Source organism: Nylanderia fulva, unplaced genomic scaffold (assembly GCF_048542155.1).
Source record: "Nylanderia fulva isolate GAGA-0341 unplaced genomic scaffold, ASM4854215v1 Scaffold22, whole genome shotgun sequence".
Taxonomy (NCBI): domain Eukaryota; kingdom Metazoa; phylum Arthropoda; class Insecta; order Hymenoptera; family Formicidae; genus Nylanderia; species Nylanderia fulva.
The window spans coordinates 2,101,345-2,124,583 of record NW_028190285.1 but is presented as its reverse complement, the minus strand read 5'-3'; the positions used below and the strand labels follow the sequence as shown (position 1 = coordinate 2,124,583).

At 27.3% G+C, this 23,239-nt stretch overlaps 2 protein-coding genes across 4 annotated transcripts; one reads left to right on the top strand and one right to left on the bottom strand.

The window, feature by feature from the left end:
* The first annotated feature begins 1,194 nt into the window (after positions 1 to 1,194).
* LOC114932790 (acyl-CoA Delta-9 desaturase) lies at positions 1,195 to 6,132 on the top strand. Of its 2 annotated transcripts, none has more exons than XM_085482908.1 (6): positions 1,195 to 1,240; positions 1,690 to 1,872; positions 2,221 to 2,351; positions 3,360 to 3,565; positions 3,914 to 4,096; positions 4,679 to 6,132. In XM_085482908.1, the coding sequence occupies exons 2-6, from the start codon at positions 1,716 to 1,718 to the stop codon at positions 4,986 to 4,988; spliced, it is 987 nt and encodes a 328-aa protein (XP_085339034.1). In that variant the 5' UTR covers positions 1,195 to 1,240; positions 1,690 to 1,715; the 3' UTR covers positions 4,989 to 6,132. The 2 variants fall into 2 exon arrangements, with proteins under 2 accessions (XP_085339034.1, XP_029161007.2); XM_029305174.2 differs by having other exon boundaries at positions 1,209 to 1,270.
* Positions 5,194 to 22,779, bottom strand: LOC114932791 (acyl-CoA Delta-9 desaturase-like). 2 transcript variants are annotated; one of them, XM_029305175.2, is made up of 6 exons: positions 22,518 to 22,779; positions 10,325 to 10,554; positions 9,349 to 9,479; positions 8,504 to 8,709; positions 8,240 to 8,425; positions 5,194 to 8,018 (listed from the first exon to the last, which is right to left on the bottom strand). In XM_029305175.2, the coding sequence occupies exons 2-6, from the start codon at positions 10,536 to 10,538 to the stop codon at positions 7,694 to 7,696; spliced, it is 1,062 nt and encodes a 353-aa protein (XP_029161008.2). In that variant the 5' UTR covers positions 10,539 to 10,554; positions 22,518 to 22,779; the 3' UTR covers positions 5,194 to 7,693. The 2 variants fall into 2 exon arrangements, with proteins under 2 accessions (XP_029161008.2, XP_029161009.2); XM_029305176.2 differs by lacking the exon at positions 22,518 to 22,779 and adding an exon at positions 12,699 to 12,805.
* Positions 22,780 to 23,239: the final 460 nt, after the last annotated feature.

Genomic DNA, 23,239 nt, shown 5'->3' with positions numbered 1-23,239 from the left:
CGAATTATTATTATGTCGCAACATAATAAAAATTCGATGAATTAAAATTATATCGAGACATAATAAAAATTGAGAATTTTTTTAAATCCAGACATAATTTTAATTCATAGAATTTTTATCATGTCGCGACATAATTGTAATTCATCGATCAGTTATAGGTATCGCGGTAAAATAAAAATTCGATAAAGTAAAATTATATCGCAACATAATAATAATAATTCAAGAATTTTTATTATGTCAAGACATAATAAAAATTCGATAAATTAAAATTATGTCTCGACATAATAAAAATTCGCTAAATTAAAATTATGTTGAGACATAATAAAAATTCGGTGAATTAAAATTATGTCGAGACATAATAAAAATTCGGTGAATTAAAATTATGTTTCGACATAATAAAGATTCGGTGAATTCCAATTACATGTATGTCGAGACATAATAAAAATTCGGAATTATTATTATGTCGCGATATAATTTTAATTCATGGAATTATTGTTATGTCTAAACATAAATTTCTTTCATTGATATTTTATAAGACAATTAATTATTGAAACTTTTATATTAAACGAAATATTTATGTTATTAAAACGGCGTGCCGTTAATATAAGATAATATAAGAATTTCCACCGATTTCTTTGTAAAATATATTCTTCTAATAACTCAGAAATTAATTTTTATGTATTAAAAACTATATTACTGCTCGTGAAATACACTACTCATACTTCTTTGGAAAATACTCTTCTAATAACTTAAGTATGATTCTTCAAAAATATCTAAAGTTCCATATTATTTTTTGCGGAAAGTGCATTTACTTATATCTTCACGAAATATTTTCTGCGGATAATTCAAATGAATTTTCGAAGATATTAAAATATACATATTACTGCATGTCAATTACTGCATAGATAATTAATAAATTGCTTAAAGCATGCAGAGTACATTGCAGATATAACTTTCGATATATGACTGATCAAATATGAAGATGAACAGGAAATTTTATGACCTGATGCATGAAAAGCAAGAAATTTTATGACAATAAATTTATTTAAGAAATTCTGTATATCACTCTACATACGACCGATAAATGGTATCAAGGTTTCGCGTACAGGAAATGACTAGGGAAAATTAACTCATTTTTGTTGATAATGAAATTCCGAATAGGGTCGTAAGGTCGAAACATCCTCAGCGTTGGAGCCCGTTCCAGCTTTTTACCGTATAGTGTGTTTCCAGCCTTTCAGAAGTACGTTTCAATATAATACTGTTCCGAGAAGTAAGATTCGAAGATATTATTTTTTTTTATAACAGAGTACTTTCATTCGTAATTACTTTTCTACTTTTATTTATTTTCAAAACATCCAACGATTTTATCACTCACGCGTCCAGTTAGAATTTCATTTTTCGGAGAACTTTTAAATAACTTTAGTTTTTATTACTGTGATAAACACTTGTACATAAAAAATTACACATATATATAAGATAAAACTTTGATATTTTGTATAAAACCTTAATCTTTTTGTGTCATTAATCTCATGTCTTTAATTTTTACTCTTACAACTTCTTAGCAAAGACGTAATAATGATTAATTATGATTAAAAAATTATTATTGTTGTTACTATCAAATACTATCAAGTTATTAATATCATATAAAATTATTTATATATGAATTCGTATGGTTCTTTTTGTCGGTAGAATCGTTATAATCGTAATATATTGCTATGAAGGAAACTAAAGAAGAGAAAAGCACTAACAATGAAATGGAAAAGCGATCTGTAAGATGGGCCGTTGTCCTTTTTTACTTATATCTTCATGTGCTAGGAATCGCAGGATTATTATTTTTATTTACCAGAGCTAAATGGATAACAGTTTTTTATTGTGAGTATATAACATTCTTATTACATATAGAATTATATGATAGAAAAATGTATGTAAATAGAATTATTAACTCTTTTTCTAATCTTTTCTCTATCTAATATCTAATATCAGTTTATTTTGGAATTGTTGAAATGAGAATCTGTTGTACGAACAAAATATAGACACTGTCAGTTGCGATTGTTGCAACTAAGTATTGCGTTAAATACAAAATGTGAAAGTAGAATGTATTTTTCAAATACAAAATTTTCTGCTAATATGTATGTTCTTTTGGCAACATATATGGTAAATATTAATATCTTCTTTTCTGATGATTATTTGACGAATGGTCTGGTATTTTGCGGGTTTCAGTTTTATTCCTTGTTACTATCACTTCAATAGGATTGACAGCTGGTGCGCATCGATTATATGCACATCAAACTTTTGCTGCAACGTGGCAACTTAAATTCTTCATTGTGCTATTACATACTTTTGCTGGCGTGGTAAGATTTACGTTAATAAAATATTTATATTGACTTTTAAAATATTCAATATTGTTTTAAGTAGAGTAATAAAAAATATAGATAATAATATAAATTCTAAAATAAAAAATACTCATAATCCCAAGTAACAAACTGACGTCATTAAACGTCAAAATGACGTCAGTTTGTTATTTGGGATATTGTTCTTTATATTTATATTTTCTCGTATTATTAAATATTATTTATTAACATGTACATATCATTAGCCATTATTTTGCCTTTTAAAAGGTATAACTTAACTCCCCACATTTTTTTGCTAACCGAATTCTATATATCTTGTATTCTAGAATAGCGAGATAACAAAGGAGTTTTATCATATCCTATATAAACCATATTTTCAATACTATATAAAAAACAATGATTGCGTGATGTAATTATCATCATTATTCATATGTGATTATTCATTCATCCATATGTAACTGTTATTATATAATTAAAAGTGTCATGTTAATTATTTCAACAGTATGTGACACAAAATAATAAATATGCATATATTGTTATATACTTAATCATGATTAAAACGCTGGATTAATATACACTCCTCAAAATAATTAAGGAGTAAAAACAATTATCCAAAAAATAAGCAAATTTTAAATAGCTGTAGCTTTGTTTCGAAAATAATCATTTAAATTTTAAAAAAGTGTTTTAAAGTTTGAAATCTCAACAAAGTTACAGCTATTTAAAATTTGCTTATTTTTTAGACAATTTTTTTGATTCCTTAATTATTTTGAGGAGTATATATCTAAAAATATATTAATATTAAGCAAAAGCGTTTGTAGTATAGAGAATGACTATATAAAAATTATATTAGCTATAAAGAATTAAATCGAATTTCTTAAAAATTTTTTTTATTTTTATAGCATTTACTCCAATAGATTGTTGATATTAAATATATATAATATTAAATATATATAAAAAAATATAATGTGAAAAATATAAATTATAAAAGTTATAAAAATCTTTTTGCAGGGTCCGCTACACGATTGGGTGTTTTGGCATAGAATGCATCATAAATATTATGGCACTGAAAGAGATCCATACAATCACAATAAAGGATTTCTTTATTCTCATTTCATTAGCAATTTATTAACAGCACCCTCTGATATAAAAACTTATGCAAGAGACATCGATATGCGCGATGTAGAAGCGGATGGATATGTCTGGGCGCAACAAAAGTATGTCCTGTTTTTCAAATTTTATATAAAACATAGAGCACATTTTTTTAAAATAAAAATAATATTAAAAATATTTAAAAAATAATGATGTAAAAATTTGGCAACTTATACATATATGTATATTTATATAATACAGTATGGATTTAAACAATAATATATGGTTAAGATGTGGAAAATTTGGTATATTTAATTATATATATATATATATATATATATATGTATAAATAATTTTCTATGTATAATTTTTTTCCCGGATATACATTATCTATAATAATCTGTTATTACATTCTGTTACATGATAATATATTTCAATTTATAATGTACTAAAATTAAATATATATTGCATAGGCTCTATTGGATATTCTTCATCATCGGATTTTTGTTACCACTAAACGTATCTTCAGAATATTTTGATGAATCGTTGGCTAATTGTTTTTTAATTATTGGAGCAGCACGATTGATGGTAACCACGCACATTTCTTGGCTCGTCAATAGCGCTTTGCTAGTTTGGGGCCTGGAAAGAGGAGCTAAGTTAATATCTTTTTTTTATATTATCTCGCTTTTCTACAAACTCTTCTTCAAAATGCCAAAAAGTCATCGTACCGTCATTATTGATAAGGATGGTATAAGTAGCACTTAACAAAATCTGACAAGAATGTTTTACTATAAATGTATGAATTATTATTTTAAAGGTAAAATAATATGCATTTCCTAAGTTTAAATCGTTTCTTTTTTTAAATTGAATAAAAATGTTATATAATAAAAATCTTTGTAATTATATATGATATATATATATATATATATATATATATATATATATATATAATTGCACAATGTTTCTCGTACATTTTAGTTACATACTTTTCTCTCGATTATTATATTAAAAACACTATATACATAATCTTAGAAATAATGTATAGAGTAAAAATTATTGTATTGATAAAAATGTCCTATATATAGAAGTACGATATTTCTTGTTTCATCTTACTTGTCTTGTGATGAATCATCATATATTTTATATATCTTCTTAATATATATTCTTCGTGATTAATAGTCTAATCTTTTGCTTAACACGTTGATTTCACTCGATTCTGACATCTAACATTTTTTCAGGTACCCAGTCGATGATAACTCCGTATTTTTCTTGTCGAAATCATATTGGGTAAATTATCATTATCAGCTACCTTGGGACTGGAAAAGTGATGAATTTGGAACTTACGAGACTGGCTTTGCTACGTTTATCGTTAAAATGTGGCGCGAACTGGGATTAGTCAACGAAATGAAGACCGCAACCAGTGAGGATGTGCGAAACGCTCTTTGCAAAGTTGCCACGACAGAAACAACATTAAAAGAAGCTCTAACAGAAATGCAAAGAAACGCAGAGGCAACCGCTTATAGAGAGAAATTAATGTTTCATCACTAGGAGGATGAATTCGCAAGAATTTCGCGAATTAATATTTAGTAAAATATAATTGAATTTTTTTCGTCAATTTCAATTAAAATAGTAAACATTTTGAATATGTGATGTATACAAAATAACCAATTAAAATTTTACGATAATACAAAGTGTAATTTATATACATTTTACATACATCGTTTCGTCCGTGATATATTGTTTTTGAAATAAAATATATAATCCATTGAAAAATAAATTTGATAAATACAAAAAAATTAATCATTGAACTAAAATACCGAATAATCGTCATATTTTGTAATATTATTACATTGCAACTAACTTTATATCACGATTTACCGGAATAAAAGCAAGATATAAATTAAATAAAAAGACACAGGAAACAATGTGCAAGGTATCTTTTTTTATTTAAAAATATACTTTTATTAAACATTTTAATTATTAATATAAAGTCATTGGATATAATATATTAAAATCATGCGTCTTTCTATATTTAATAAAATAATGATATTAATAATTTTGTATCCTTAGCTTAGCGATACAATCGCGACATTTGTTTTTCATGTTTATTATATTAGACGAATAAGTGTTTGTAATATAATTTAAATATCAAGAACTTGAATATAAAAATTATTATAAAAAGTTTTAATAAACAAAATATAGAAATTTGTAATTTAAGAGATAATATTAACTTGAAGACGAATGCATTAATCAATATCAAAGCGATTTGTTATGGCCAATTAGTTTATAGAGATTTTTTATGCTGTCTCTTTATATTTTTGATTCTGTTATTCTAGATTAATCTAGATCAATAATTTAGAATTTGAAAATGTAAAATTGCGTTTCATAAATAAAATAATCTAATAAAGAAAAAAAAGACTAAAGCTCCCTAAGTTTCTTCTTTGCATTATTCTCCCATTACACGATTTCCACGTGATTATATGTGAAAAAAAAGAATACAACACGACAAAAAGCAATGACATAGTCTACACATGTCATTAGAATAAAGTATATATAAGAGAAAATTTTAGAAATAGTAGAAGAGTTCGATCCTGCCGAAATTTTCAGAATAGAGAGGTACTTGATGACTGTCAAAGTCACGTAAGAATGTTATAATTAACGAAACATTCAGTTTTTTTTTTCGAATATGGCATCACAAAATCACGAAACGCGCTGCGTTTTTATATACACAATTTTGTGCGTACAGAACAAGTGAGTAATTTCGATTGAAAAGAATTCAATTTTTTTCATTTTATCGCATTTTTGCATCAAAGTTAAGACTACAACAATTTTTTCTTGAATTTTACGTTGTCCTAACTCTAACTGATATCAAAGAAATTATCTTTTTATTAGTATAAACGTCATTATATATCATTAAGTCGCAAATTGCATAATTGTAGATAATTATGCTTGTTTTGATTTATGCAAACCTGTTTATTATTATCAACGCGTAAATACTTTTATATTGACACATTTCTTTCCTTTAAACATAAATTATTTATTAAAATAAATTACTTCCATTAATATCTTTGAACTAATATAATAAGTGCGAAAAAGTATTAAATAAAAAAAATATGATAAACACATTGCTAGGCAATGTTTCAATGTATAAAGAAACAAATAATATCTTATTGTATCACAAATAAAATAAAAACTCAAAAATTTTCGTTATCTATAACGTGCGTAACAAAAAGAGAAAAGGAAAAAGTAAACAAATTTTACATTTGCAGATATTTCACTGATATTTGATAACTGTTATCTATAATCGATTTCGAAAAATAAGATGGTAGAATTGTACATCAAATTGTACCTACGTCAAAATTGAGCAACAAAGTTAGTCATATAAATTTAAAAGTAAAAACAATTTTTTGTCATTGATATCTGTATATATACTAAGTTCTCTTTACGTTTATATTCATACATTATGAATACTATTAACATACAAAATTAAAAGTTTTTATAAAAAATTAATAGATATTTTATCTGCAAAAGCGATAGCAAAATTTAATGACATTTTAATATATATGACTATATATTTCTCTTTTCTCTCTTTTCATCGTATTATTATTATTATTGTACGCATTATCTTAAAGTACAAAATTAATTTATTCCAATTATATAGTCCTATATAGTATATAGTCCTGTTTTCTCCAAATCATACACGCATATATTATATATATATATACATAATATGTATATATTCGCGTTATAATTGCGCATTAAAAATCGTACGAATAATATAAACTATTCAATAATTACGTAATATAATTCAAACGTAATATAATTCGATTTAATGCTACTTCCAAAGTAAATAAAAATATTTTATCGAGCGGATCGAATACTAACGACATTACATAAACGACGCTTCCCAAATCCCTATCAAACCTTCCGAGACTATCGCCCGTATTCCTAGATGGTCCTTATCTTAAGGATTGAGGAAGCCTTATTGGAGGATTCTTCATTTGATCAAGACTTTCTTGTTTCATAAAGAGATCTTTAATCAAGGAAGATCTATGAATACGTATAATATATGAAACCTGCCACATATCGTGTAACGACACATTGAAAAACATGCCATGTCGAGATGCGAGTCCTGGAAGGCCGGCTTAATCAAATGCACCCTTCATAGATCGTCATAAAATCCATACAAATAAATAGTTATAGATGAATGTGAAAAGAAACTTTACATTCAAAAGAACCTCACGCGTATAATTTTACTGTTCCTTCATATGATAATGCGTAATTGTCGCGTCGTCCCTTTCTTCTTGCGTTTGATCCTTGTCACCCCAACCCCATAATTCGTGGCTGCCATCGCCCGTTCTCTTTACCCTTTTCTTCACCATATCCTCAGACACACTCTTCAAATCGTAAGCCCAACCGATCTTTGCGAAGAAATCAATGAAAGCTGTAGTGAAGTTGAATCTGTAGTTGCCAAACTCGGCTGTCTTGTAATCCCAAGGAAACACGTGATGGTAATTGTGCCAACCCTCTCCAAGAGCGAGTAGAGCGACGCTTTTATTTTCCGATGGATTGATATATCTATAGATAACAAAATATAATATTAATCACTATCATAATATTAATCTTTCACAAGAATGACAAAAAAGTAAGCAAAAAGTAAGCAATTGAAAAATAAAAATAAAGAATGGAGAATTCGAGATAAATCTTTGAAAAAATCGATAAAAACGATATATGAAGTTCAATTTGTAGGACTGTATTTTAATTTATTAATATTATCAATACTAATTAATTATACTAACTTATCATATGGTTTGTTGCCGAAGAGATGTGCTGCGGAATTTACTAGCCACGTCATATTTAACGTGAAGACATAACGGAGAACAGTGGGAATGAAATAAGCGTTCATCCACGTCTCGTTCCAACATACGACCGGAATGATAGTCGGTAAAATAAAGCACATCAATGGCATCAGCACGGTATAATATCTGAAATCAGAATTTCTTTCTGGTATACGTTCATCATCAAAGAGACGTTATTCATGATTGATACCGCGACGCACATACTTTTTTTGAAATGCCAATATAGGATCGCTCTCGAGATCACTCAGGTCGATTCCCTTGCCCTTTTCCTTGACTTCTGGATGTTTCCTACAAAGTAGCCAACCTACATGCGCGAAGAAGAAACCTCTCTTAGCGTTATGTGGATCGGCATCGGTCTCGCTGAATTTGTGGTGAACTCTATGATCTCTGGCCCAATCGATCGCGGCATCCTGGATTTCACAAAATTATATTATTATCAATATTGATATGAAAGACTATAATATATTTCGCCTGCGCAAAGCGAAAATAATATACTTCCGTCATTCATTTTGTATATATATTCTGCATATTGTTTACTATATTTATATATATAATATTTCTCTCGTTATGAATAAAAATACTGAATATGTTTGTTCATGTCCTATCAATAAAAAATCGATACATCGCGAAAATAATATACATGCCACCTATATTCTTGAATTCATGAAGAATACTTTTTTTTCCCTAACAACGCGAATCGCTTGTTTAGCCAATCTCTAACGATGTAACGCGAATTATGCTATTTTTCCATTGTTTACACGCGATGCGTGTTTTATGTTCGACATCACCGCATTGACATGAATTCTAGCTGCAAAAAAGAGTCGATTCTACTTCATAGTTCTACCTATTCGATTGATTACTATATTGTTCAATATTCGTATATCTAATGAGATCAACTGACATCTTTCCTAAAGTAAAGTTTTTAACATTCTATTTTATCACAAGAAATTTAATTAATTATCAAATTATTCGATATATCCTGATTTTCGTAAGTATTATCTTATTAAATCTCTCCCTTTGAGTTTTTCTGTGCAAACTAAATTACGCACCTGGAAAGCTATAGTATTGAAAATCATGAGCAGCAATTGCAGAGGCCACTTGGCTTTATAGGATCTGTGTGCCCATAATCTATGAGCTCCGGCTGTAATTCCGATGCCAGTCACTTGATATAACACGATTGCTGTAATCAAGAAAATTATGATATTAAACGCAAATTTGTCATCTTCATCAACAAGCTTCATCAAATTTTAAAATAATAATAATGAAGCGATTTATATATTCAAAATGTAAAATTAACAATACAAATCAGAAAATTATTTATAATTTATTCATAATATTGATAATATAATTATATGATAATTATAATAATAACAATATAATTTAATAATAGTTGTATTTATTCTAACAAATCTAATAATTAAGATAATTTTATTAAAAATTGAAAACAAATAATATATAATTTTAATAGCGAATAAAAATGATTATCTTCTTTTGTTTCTTTATAATAAAATGAATTAAAAATACATTAGATGTAAATACAAAATAAATTAAAAATAAATTAAATAAATTTCAAAAGTAAAATTTTTGAAAACTGAGAATAATGTCATACATATAGTATACGCGCTTATAATTATTTTGCAAATAGATCAAGATTTTCAAATAAATAAAAATCTTGATGTATTTGCAAAATAATTATAAGCGCGTATACTATATGTATGACATTATTCTCAGTTTTCAAAAATTTTACTTCTGAAATTTATTTAATTTATTTTTAATTTATTTTGTATTTACATCTAATGTATTTTTAATTTATTTTATTATAAAGAAACAAAAGAAGATAATCATTTTTATTCGCTATTAAAATTATATATTATTTGTTTTCAATTTTTAATAAAATTATCCTAGGTATAACAGGATAAAACGTTTAGCAATAAAAAGATAGAACAATTAAAATAAATTGATTCTTTTTTTATATAAAGAATATAGGTATCTTTCATAAATATCAGATAAAATCGATTCTCTTACCGAAAACGATGGTCGCCAATTTGGCGGACGTAAAACATAGATAAAGTCCGTAAAGAGCTCCAAGATGTAAATAAGAAAAAACTCCCACATTCCTCCATACGATGCGCCTAATATATTTTGATTTTTCTGTAACTTCCTCCTTCACTTGCGGCTCGGTCAAAGTTTCGTCTTCGAAGAGCACTCCTGTCGGGGTGCTGGTTATATTCGGTGCCATGTTTACTTAAAAAAGCCTGTTAACATATAAAAAAATTTCTATTTAGTATTTAATTTTGTATAAAGCGCGGTTTTTAATAAACACAAATCTTGCATCTGACGATTACGTCCAAAAAATTTAATTTTATCTGCGAATATAATTTCGCAGATAATATATAACGTCTGAAATTTTTTGTAAATTTCGTAATTTTTGCAAATTTCGTAATTGTAACTTAATTAGTCATACAAATAATTTTTTATTTAAGAGAGCAATATAAAAAATTAAAAAATAACAAATAAAAGAATTTATAAATGATTACTGAATTATAACATAAATTAAAACTTTTAATTTTGCAAAAATTACGAAACTTACAAAAAATTTTAGACGCTATATATTATCTGCGAAATTATATTAGCTCATTTTTTAAAAAAGTTTCAAAAAAGTTAACGAGGACCAATAAGAATAATAACAGAATTTCTTTGAGACTGCCGTGATGTTAATTATATTTGCACGTGGCTCGTTATTTAATGGAGCTAATGTAGTTCGCGTCATGGCTTCGTAATTATCTGCAATCAAAAGTTTCACAAGAGTCGAACGACGATAATGGACGAAAGAACGAATAATTAAAATCTATCAATAATGACAAATATATGAGTTCAGGACAAATATAAAATGTATGCTTTTATCTCTTTCCTAGCTATTTGCAGTATTACGAAAAGTAGTTAGATATTATCAAGCTTATAATTATCACGCATTACACGGTAAAAAACATTTCGTATTTCTGTTGAAATTATCTTGTGTAGAAATTTTTGTGTTAAAATTATAACATACTCTTATGTTAATATATTGTCGTTACGTTATTTTGACATTTCCCATACAGCACCGAAAGATTGCAAAAACATTACAACAATCTTTCACCGCAATATTGCAATATTGCAAATTCACTCAAAATGTTGCTACATCATTGCTGTTGAATTGCAGCAATGTTAAAATGTCCGCTTTTTGGAAGATTGCAACAAAATATTACAACAATATTGCAATATGTTATGAGTTTGCAATAATGTATTGTTATTGCAACCATAAACTAATGTTGCATATACAGGTATATAAATGTAAATAAATCATTAATGAAAATACGTTGTAGTTAATTCATATATATTACAATATATAAATTATAGAATTTGGATTACATGCAATATTTCTGAAATATTAATGTCATGTTGCTACAAGTGTGCTGGAATTTTGTGCACTTATATCTCTGCAATGTCTTTATAATGTTGCATTGCAACTTGCAACATTGCAACGTTGCTGCAATATATTTGCAATAATCTGTGCTGTATGGGTTGTCTGTTGAGTTAATATTCACTATTTTTAAGTGTTAAAACAACACAATTAAATGAAAATGTACGAATTTTTGCTTATATTATATTTTTTTGTGTTATTTTTTCACATATTACGTGTGTTATTTAATTACATAATTGTTTTCTGTTAAATTAACATTAAAATTAGAGTGGATAAATTGGGACATGTGAAATGTGTTAAATTTAACACAATTTTTTTTACTGTGTACAATTACTATACGGAAGGTAATATATGACTCGCGAAATGATTACATCAGGAGACGAGATAATATCGAGAATATATGTATTATAGTCTAGAAAAAGCTGCGATTGCATTAACATATTCGCTTGTTTAATTGATCATCAGTGTTCGGTAACAGCGCATTCTCTCTCTCTGGAGAAATAACACCTGTAAGACTTTCACCGATGTTATATGATAGAGTTTTCAACTGGTATAACTTTAAATCAGAAATTTGCGTTATGTAGAGTCCACTTCTATTTGTTTAATATTTTTCAGCATATACCTGCGATTAATAATAAATCACGCGTGTGTCACGTGTTTTTATTACAAGTCAAACACGTTGATGATGTTAATGAACCCGCGGAGAGAATGACTGTTCATACACAACATATTGATTATATTCCAAGATAATAAGGCAGAACGGTTTTACATTAAGTAACTGCGGACACTGAGCAAGAATTAATATCATTTGGATATACGAACACTCGAATTTTTTAGTTAAAAATTGTTTTCTTTATATTTTTATCTATCCACATCCACTTGATTTTCTTATCAACTCGAATGCCATCAGGTAGTTCCCAAATCACCGAATATACGTACACAGCCAGGTGTATCGTGGTACCGTAAAAGACTGCAGGCGTCGACCTGAATTCCGCAAATATACGAAAATGTATTTCCCCGCGCGTGACCTGAAAAGATGCGAACCGGTCGAGGACCAACTATCGACTGCCGGCTGGATCCTCGACGGACGTCATCCAGGCGCAGACTCGCCGAAACGCCGGCAAACACAATATTCCCGCCGCTTGCGTGAAAACCTCGGCTTGTCAGAGGAAAGCGCGATCAGCTGATCCTCGAGCGACAGTTCGGTCGCGAAGGATAAAATTATTATCTCGAATTAAAGTGACAAATTTGCACGAAAGAGAATATGATAATGCACAAGATGCAATTCTTGCAATTCTTTCTCATCACTTTTATTATTTGTATATGCACCAATTATTTAATTAATTTAATTTAAAAAATAAAAACAAAGAGAGAATTATATATGGACACATTTTGTAGAAAAATTCTAGTATAAACAATATTTATCGCGTAAATAAACCACGTGTTATGCAGCGATACTAATGAGCAGAATAAAAAGTGGCTACTCATACGATATATTGTATTTGAAAAGGTCAATGAGTTCACCTTTATACATTATTTTCCGAAGTCATACCTAGAGAATACACGTGCCATTAATTGTAATAAAAGTTGCGTATTATTTTCTTTCACTATTTTAATAAGATGTATACATAATAAATTATTCGCAGTCGCTGGGAAATGTATTAATGACTTTTGTGTCGTAAGTACCTTCCATTTTGTTTACTTATTCAATAGAACGTAAAAAGAAATGTGCCATATATTACTATTACATTTCGTTCTTCAGTATTCATATTACACGTATGGTCTGTCATACATTGATACATTGATTCCCGGTTGATTTTATATTTATATATGTCTTGACTTTCATAGCTATACAAGGTTGAGAACGCGAATTTTACATATACAAGAACTCGGTTCGTTCGAACGTACGCGATTATTGCCAAGGTTGTATCGCGTCAGGGTCACTTTTCACGATCTTTCACTTATTAGTATTTATCATGACGATATCGTGATACAGCAGCAATCAAAAAGAAAGTTATCTTTAGATTTATGCTTATCATGTACATATGCATCGAGCGATTGTGCTGACAGGGCACAATAATCATTATCAATGTAAACAATTCGATATTCGATTTATATTTTTTTTTCTTTTCGGAAACTCCGAATAGCTAGATAAACAAAGGTGTAGTATAATCAATTTTTACTACGACATGTCATAGTAAGAGAGAAAGAAAAAGATAAGAGATATGAATAAGAATACTTATTGTCACTACTTGTCTCTTTTTTATATCCAATTACACGACCTAACATTTTAATCTTTATTAAGACATAATTTATTATAGCAATATAATAAATTAAAAAAATTTATTATATATTATATATATATTTTTTAAATAACATTTCTGAATTATAACAATACAAAATTATTTTTTTAAATATCGAACATGTATATATACACGAATATATATAACGTATACATTGCACACATTGATAAAATTTAATTACGATATATATTGTAATCTTGTTTGGATATACATATAACTACAATGTAACTTTAACTACAATGTAACTGGAGTGTGCTAATTAAAATATAAAACTTCGATCATAAAAAATCTGTTGTTTAGCTTTAATAATTTAAGATAATAACGCAAGATTATATTCATTTGATGTGAAAAGATAATTATATCTTTCGGTGTAACATTCTTCAAGACGACCATGACGTTGACTTAGCGTGCAGATAATCGCTGCAATATTGTAGCGGTCTATTAGTAAACCAATGCACATTTCTCTTATCTAATAAAGATATGCATACATTCGTATAAGTATTATTAATTGATTACGCGCGTAACGCGAAATAATCTAATCAAATAATCTCGTATAACAAATGTAGTATATTTGATACAAAAAATTAATACAAATTTAATTAGAAAGTTAAGAACAATATTATGTAATGTCGTATATTTACATTCGATTAAATAAAATCAGTTCTGATGCAGGTAATTTTATTTTAGATAATGTGTGCAAAGTGCAACTTTTTATTGTGTATCTATATTAATAACTTGTAAATTTTTTACGCATTATTTGTAATTTAATAACAATATTTAAATATTATATTTAATGTAAAATTATAATATTGGCAACAGAAAGAAAATTTATAAAAAAGTACAGTGTGTGTGTAAAAAATATATAATATATATAAAATAAATCACCTTTTTTATAAATAAATATAACTATGTGTGTGCGTATTTAGTTATATTTATTTATGAAAGTTATTTATTCTTTATATTTATACATTATACGTTTTTTATACTTTTTCATAACAATTGCAACTTATTTTCTTTTTTATATATATTGTATATAAATTTATTTAAAAAATTATATATGAACTAGTTAATATACAATACATTGCATTTTTTCTAGCCATCGTTATTGTATTAAACTGCATTTCTAACAAACATGTTGAAGAAACGTGTGTTAATAGTTGACTTCCACGTATCTCTTTGGTATTCATTGCGTAAACAACACTCAGTGGTAACGTTTGACACATGGTTATCACATTTGCATCTCGCAAACTGTATAAAAATTTACTGACAATCACCGCTTCTTTTTATAGACAACTTGTCATATATGATGCAACAAATGTTCAGATTTTTCACGATTTCCACATTTTGTACGAGTGCAAATTAAGAAGATCCCTGTGCCAGTGATTATTGTTGCTAAATTCATATATCATACAAATGTTTTTAACTGGCAAACATATCTCTGAATAATATTGATTTAAATTTAAATGTCATTAAAATAATATCTTTCTTCGTGGTTTTTAACTCGAAATCATGTTTTGTTATTCTCGATTCTTAAAGAATAACAATGTAAAAAAAATAGCAAAGATTTTTATCTCAAGAGACAGATGGAAGATGTCTAGTTTGAAACAAATGTCTGTCTCTAAAATTTCATCAAAAATTACTATATGTCATTTTTTCATTCTATAACAGCTGGACCATTGAAAGTCGCTATATAGGGAGCAGGGGTCCTTAGGAAAACAATTCAGCTGCCTCTGACACGATACAAGCCGCCGATAATCATACCAGACCTCAGCTGAGATCGTCTGAGCCAATGGGATCGCATCATATGACTCTCGCCACCTGAAATTGGCGAATGGAGACGAACGGAACGGAGACCAGACGCCACGCATTCTGCTCTTCTAACAAGTATTGACCGCGCGCCTGCGCCTATATTACCTAGGTGACCGTACTGAACTACTGACATTGTAAGTAGTCCGAACTGACAATTAGTACCTCTCAGCTGAGTGCAGTTTAGAATCGTTTCGTGCCATTTAAAAATAAACATTTCGATATTTGATTTTAAAAAATATTTTTTTTTAACATGTACTATTACTCGACAAATAATTATATTAACAAGAAAAAATATATAAATAGTCATAAAACATATATATAATTATTTTATAAAACATATATTTAATATATAATGTATTATACATTAAATTATATATTTTATATATATTTTATAATTATATTCAAGAAGTATACATATAATTTAATATATAATGTATTATACATTAAATTATATATTTTATAAATATTTAAGAAATAATATGTAAATAAATATAAATATATATGTATGCATGCATGCAATGTATAATATATATACACAAATCACCTACGCATATATAAATATATGCACGTGTGTGCGTTACATATTATTCGTATAAATATGTTCATACATATTCATACATATGTTCATACATATGTTATACATACATATATAAATAAGTCATCCGATGGATCACGCGATTGACGAGTGTAAAGGCATAGAACAAGAAATGATAACGCTAATTGAATCGTAATTCATCAACAATTTTATCAGTCTTATCTCATCTGTTTGACAACCCGTGAACTCGGGTTATTAGTAGTTCACGCGAATCGTATACGGGTGACCACAATACTTGACCCTTGCATCATGCGTGCATCGTACGATGTGTCATTCAGCTCGATTCCCACGTACACTGCGCCACGTATGCTCCGCGGTCATATATATACATAGCGGCGTTAGCTTATGTAATCTTTAGCAAGGACCAGAGAGTTGACGAATGCTTTTTACACTTGTGACGGATGAAAAAACTTCATCTTTTTTTTGTAATGTTAATATGGGAGTCAACTTGGCTGCTATTTATGATGTTAATTAACTTCTTTGACTTTTATTTAGTTTCTCTTTTCTTTATAACAATATTTTCAATTGCAATTTTTATTCCAAGATTTTTTTCACGATTTTGTTCCGTGAACATCTCCGTTGCACATCTTGTTAACCACGTGCGCGTGCGTGTCACGTAATCACCACGCCGGCAATGGTCTGATCGCATTGGTCTACGCGGCTCGTATGATCGTACATTCTGGCGTGCGCCATCGACTTACACACGTATACTCATATCTCACGGATTGAGTTTAGTTCGAACGGCTATGGATTTATAAATAGCCATGCTTTATTTATAAGTTTTTATAATAGTTGGCTCATATTGTACGACATCGATAGAAGTAACGATAAAGCATGATCAAATCTTTTGTAGTATGAATGTATATTTCTTTTTGTGCTCTAGGTTCAATATAAATAAATAAATAAATGAATGTAAAATATAAAATATAAATAAATAAATGTTTATAAAAAAAAAATCTTTCGAGTCTCGTATAATGTGAATAGACCTTAATAAAATTGTTAGCATCATTCAATACACATACCGGTCGACCGGCTACCATGGTATATGTTTGTGTGTGTAGATCGTATGTGTACGTTGAAAGAATTACGCATATATAACGACGGCTTGTTTCATCTCGCTTCCTCATGCGTGCGCATTACATCACGTAAGGCGCGCAATCTGGCAGGAACACCGGCTGATCACGCACTTGAGTTGTGATACGAAGAAATATACGTATAATATATTATTCTGCGTATATCGGTGTACACATCTCTCGCGGGTGATCTTCCATGATTTTATTGAAAATATTTGAATAAGAATGTGCGTTTTATAAATTTGCTCCACCTTTTTTTTTTATATTTTATCTATGAAAATAAATTTGTATAAATTTGCGTTAGAAATATTTACGATAAATGATGATTAGTTTAGGTTTAAAGAATAACTTGAGCGTATTTAAAATTTAAAACTTTAAATACGAATACATATTTTGAGAATTTTTAATTTATATGGTAATTTAAATTGACACAAATTTAGAACTCTGAATGTACACATCACAATTTGCAAGTAAAAAAGTATTTATATTTATGTAAATTTTTTAAATTGTGTGCCAATAAGAGAGAAGACAGTGACAAATAATTTTACTTATGTTAGGTAAGCTTGAAATAAGAAGAATATTGAAGGAAAAAAGTAATGTAATAAAAATAATTATGTATTTTTCCACCCATACATAAAACGCAGTTAATGAGTCAAAGTATATTTAATTATATAATTTTTAATGACAAGCATGGTGATATAAACTTAGCAATTTTGAATTTTTTGTTTGTCAAATTTAAATTAATTTCTTGTAGCATGCCGAAAAACGAGAGCATTATATTAACATCAAAGAACCAATCGATCAAACGGATATATTATCTATTCTAAATAAAAACATTAAAAAATAAATAAAAATACAATATAAGAAACTGATAAATTTGCTAATATTTTTTACTATTTAATAGTTTTATTGCAATCAATTATATAAAATCTTAACAAATAAATTGATTTAATTTAATAAAAATAAAATGAAATTATGTAACGACCATGTTAAGCATAAATTAACCAAATATTTGTTGATATAATTTTAATTATTTGTGTCTACGAGCAAAAAAATGTTCCAGAAAATTAAGATAGTAATGAGAGATCTGCGATTTCAAATTCGTTTATTTTGATTGTTTTATATGTTATAAGAAACTCTTCCAGAAATGCAAACTTTCGCCGACATTACGAGTTACATCTCGCTTATTTAATGCGAACTCTCACGTAAGATCAATTGGACAGTTCATGTATTCACATAATGTAACTTTTTAAACGCGGAAGTTTAAATAGTTGTTAAGAAATACGTCGGCCATATAATTTATCTTCAAATATTATATATAAAATTTTATGGTAACAATTATTGGCATCGTTTCTTCTTTTCAACTCACGTATAGATAATTAGTTTTCTAGAACTTCTACAATTATTTCATGTGAAATCAATTTTATTAAAAATTATATTTGAAAATATTCAGATTTATTATACTTATACATAGAAAATTGTTTCGTTTTCATGTATTTTATTTTTGTCACGGCATGCGGTATTAGCAATTCATAAATAAGATCATTACTCAAAATTATTACTTTATTACTACTTTTTTTATTTATCACTATTACTTATTACTATTACTTTTATTTCCTAATTGTTTAAATTGTTACCATAAAATTTTATATATAATATTGAAGATAAATTATATAACTGGCATATTTCTTAACAACTTTTCAGACTTTTATATTTAAAAAGTTACAACGTGCGTAATAAAAATGAAAATAAGAAAACAAAAGATCGGAAGCTCAAACGAAAAGCAATGAAAGAAAGATAGATATTATTTAAATGCTAATTTTTAAAACAATGACAGACAATTTCGCTGATTGAATTATATCACTAAATTACATCATTAAATTTTATATACTGAAATATGTTATACTATTTTCGATTTTTTCAATATTTACTATAAAAAAATATTGAAATACACCAGCAAGAAATATTAAATATCCAATGATCCAATGATTATTAAAGCAATTAGCTCCCCAACCCCCAACCCGATCAACGGGTGCTCTTTATAGAGAGAAGTGCAACAGGAAACACTTATTTGCGTTGAAGAGAGATAACATGATGGGATTATTTTGTAAATGAAACTACGTTATTCTTTGCACAATATAGTGAAACATTTTGCAACAAAGCATAAACTTTAAACTTAGCAAGAATCGAACCATTCTATAGCTATAAAATATTTGCAAAAAATAAATATAAATGAGATAAATATTTTTTAGTAACGAGATAATTAAATTTAAATTAATAAATATAAAATATAATTTAAAATATAAAAAATTTAAAAACCCATTTAATATAACATTTATAATTCTTTTAATATCTTTTTTACCTTCTGAAAATAACTAATTTAATTTAACAAAATCTATATATAATTATTATAAATAATTAAATTTAACATAATATTTATAATTCTTTCAATATTAATTATTCTTTTTAATATTGTGACACGAATACCTATTTTACCGCGTTACCTTATATACTTTTAATTATATTCACTATTTTAGTTGCAGTGTCTAGTTTCGTTTTTATATTTATGTAAAGTGCGAACTCGTTATACAGTAATGAAGTTCAGCAGTCCATAGTTCCTTCTTGCATGTAGTAAAAAATGATAATAAAATGTAGAAAAATGTAAAACATTTTTATGAATACATTGTTATTACGTCATATTAAATATATTTTATTTCGTTGAATATATATATAAATAAAAATTATATATAACCAACTAAAGTGTGTATTAATATTTCCTGATACTTTTATGTAAGTTATTTTTTTAAAAACCGGTCTCACGTTCTCATTCTATGCTATTCATTCTTTTTTCACATATTAATATACATTCCGTTATAATCAGAAACGAAATTTAAGTCATCGATATTTTAACGGCTAATGTATTATTGAAATTGAATCGGGAGACATGCTTACAATAATGCGACACTAGAATTTAGAATTTATGCAATACTGAGATATTGATTAATCTATGTTACTGTAAGATGATTTATAGTAAAAATAAATTGATACTGATAGTAAAGGTTTGAAATCAGTCATTATTTTCAATGATTAATTAAACTTTTTCTTATAATTTCTTTTTATATAATTTCCGTGTTACATAAATTTCCAGTATTATATTTTTACACCTATCTTTTTTAATAATAATATATTAGTGTACAAAATATCCATGATTAATGTATTGTTCAATTATTAATCGAATGATATTATTCATTATGATAAATCTGCGATATTTTTTGTGTTCGCAAAATAATATAGATTATACAAATTATAGATTATATAAATTGTCTTTCTTGTGAGTCACATTTTCGCGGTCTCTAATTTATAACTTCTATAAATTTGTACATCAATTTAAATGAGAAATATAGTCACGTAATTCCGTATGTTAAGAATATACACGCGGCATTACGTTCATGATACAAAAGACTACCTACTCTCTGTATATCTTTCTTGAGGGATATACTTAACAACAAAGAGAAATTGTTCAACCACGATTGAGATTGATTATGCGTGGGCGGGAAAAGCGCAACCTTTTGTATTGCAAACTACGAGAGTCTCTCGATAGGCACATATCACTGTTAATAAAGATGTATTTTTTATTCTCATATGCAAAAACCATATAATTATATATTATATTCTTTCTTTTTCTATTGTGTAAGAGAAATGTTCCAGTTTTCGTAAAAATCATATTTTTGTTCGCTATATCATTTTTCTTGAATATTTTTTATTATCATTTTATGAACCTTTAAACAAAATTTTTAATTTGTAAAAGTAACAATTTCCTACATTTCTTCTTATTCCTAATATCTTTTATTGCTCGTTTTTATTGCCATCTTATTGACCTTAATTTTTTTATTTGAAGATCGCCGCGTTTCTTTAACAAAAAATATAAAATATAAGAGCCTGCTTTGTTTAGTCGAATTATTCTAGTTATAAGTCACTCTTCAACATTTGAAGATTTATTGATAATATACAACATAATGCCAAATATCAATGCAATCTATATTTATTATTGCAGATTTTAAATGTATGTAAATTGTTTGCAAATAAATATAAATATTGTGGGAATAAAAAGATACAATTGTATCAGGAATAAAAAAAATACAATAAAAGATTCATGAAAAAGAATTAATAAATTTTTTCAGAAAATTTTCCTTTCAATGTGCATGTAATTAATCTCTATTTTATTGTAAATCTAAATTAAATTATATATAAACATTTTTAAGTAAAAATAAAATAATAAGAAATAATTTCTTTAAATAGCATATTTTTTCGAAAGTTAACACATGTATATAAAAAAATTTACAATATTTTAAAATTTTGTATACGTATATTAAATCTTGTTTATACGAAATTTAAGAAATATTTATATATATACACACATAATATATGTAATATAAAATATATAACTGACATTTCAATTTAGATAGTAAAAATTTATTAAAATAATTTATTTTTGCTATCTGGGTAATAAATTTTAGGAATTTATATTTCATAAATGATAATTTATACACAAACGGAGTCATTTTTCATTATCTGTAATATGATATTCTCTTTTAGTTAAAATTTCAATGAAATTGTCAAAACAAAAAAGCAATTAACAAATTAAAAGAATTTTTAAAGATTTAATTTGACATTTTTTAATTTTACATAATTAAATATCATGAATAATCAGTAAATTAAATATCATATTTTAGCTGAATATATTTGCATGCTGTATACTCAAATAGCAAACTGACGTCATTATACGTCAAAATAATGTCACTTTGACATCTAATGACGTTATTCGATGTCAAAATGACGTACACTTGCTACCTGCGGGATATATGTCGTATAAATGAGAGTGTATGCACATATGAATATCGAAAATAAAAACATAAATTTTGTGAAAGTCATAGCAAAATACAATATTATTCCATAGTCATTAATCGTTTTGACTTACCTTTTTCCTTATAGACGTTTCACAGCTGATTTGGGATGCTAGAGCCGGTACGAACTTCTTTCGCCGGGACGACAAACACGAAGCTCAAACAATGGGTAGCAAGATGTGGTTCTTTCCCGCCAATATACGACGATTTTTCCGATGATTTCCGTTTCGTCGTCGCTTAACTTCGTCGTTTGCAGAATATTTTAGATGAATTGTAGATGTGGACACTCGACCTACGATAACGAACGACGAGAAAAGGACTGCGAAATCGGTACCACGCGACGAGAGTTAAATATTATTCGCGGTGTTTCTAGAGAGAGAGAGAAAAATGAAGAAAGAGAGAGGGAAAGAAACTATAGGTGCTACCGCTGGCGCTACCGTGCGGTCACTCGGCAAATTAGCGGAGCCGTCAAATGACACGTGACATCTTCGTGCGTGGATTTCAAAGTATACGCGCAATATCATGAATTTGCAATACATATTATACAAATATATGTATATACACACACACACACACACACACACACACATATGTATACACTAGACAACATAAGCGCGTGCTTATAATTTATAATTTGCATATAACACATTTAATAATCTCATATTATAAAAATTTTAAACTGCTTGTATCAAGCGTGATTTTTAATAGCTTTTTTCATATACAGATATTTAACAGTCTCGTTGAGCTTGTTTTATTTTTAATGTAAAATTGCTAGCCAACATGAAGAAACATTAAT

What these genes read in the sequence shown, in the direction of transcription:
- LOC114932790 (XM_085482908.1), top strand. Translation starts at nt 1,716, where the DNA reads ATGAAGGAAACTAAAGAAGAGAAAAGCACTAACAATGAAATGGAAAAG. An exon ending in TATGTCTGGGCGCAACAAAA is followed by an intron (nt 3,566 to 3,913) that starts GTATGTCCTGTT and finishes TATATTGCATAG; the next exon opens with GCTCTATTGGATATTCTTCA. An exon ending in GGCCTGGAAAGAGGAGCTAA is followed by an intron (nt 4,097 to 4,678) that starts GTTAATATCTTT and finishes ACATTTTTTCAG; the next exon opens with GTACCCAGTCGATGATAACT.
- LOC114932791 (XM_029305175.2), bottom strand. Translation starts at nt 10,538, where the DNA reads ATGGCACCGAATATAACCAGCACCCCGACAGGAGTGCTCTTCGAAGAC. An exon ending in ATTGGCGACCATCGTTTTCG is followed by an intron (nt 9,480 to 10,324) that starts GTAAGAGAATCG and finishes TCTTGATTACAG; the next exon opens with CAATCGTGTTATATCAAGTG. An exon ending in TCAATACTATAGCTTTCCAG is followed by an intron (nt 8,710 to 9,348) that starts GTGCGTAATTTA and finishes TGTGAAATCCAG; the next exon opens with GATGCCGCGATCGATTGGGC.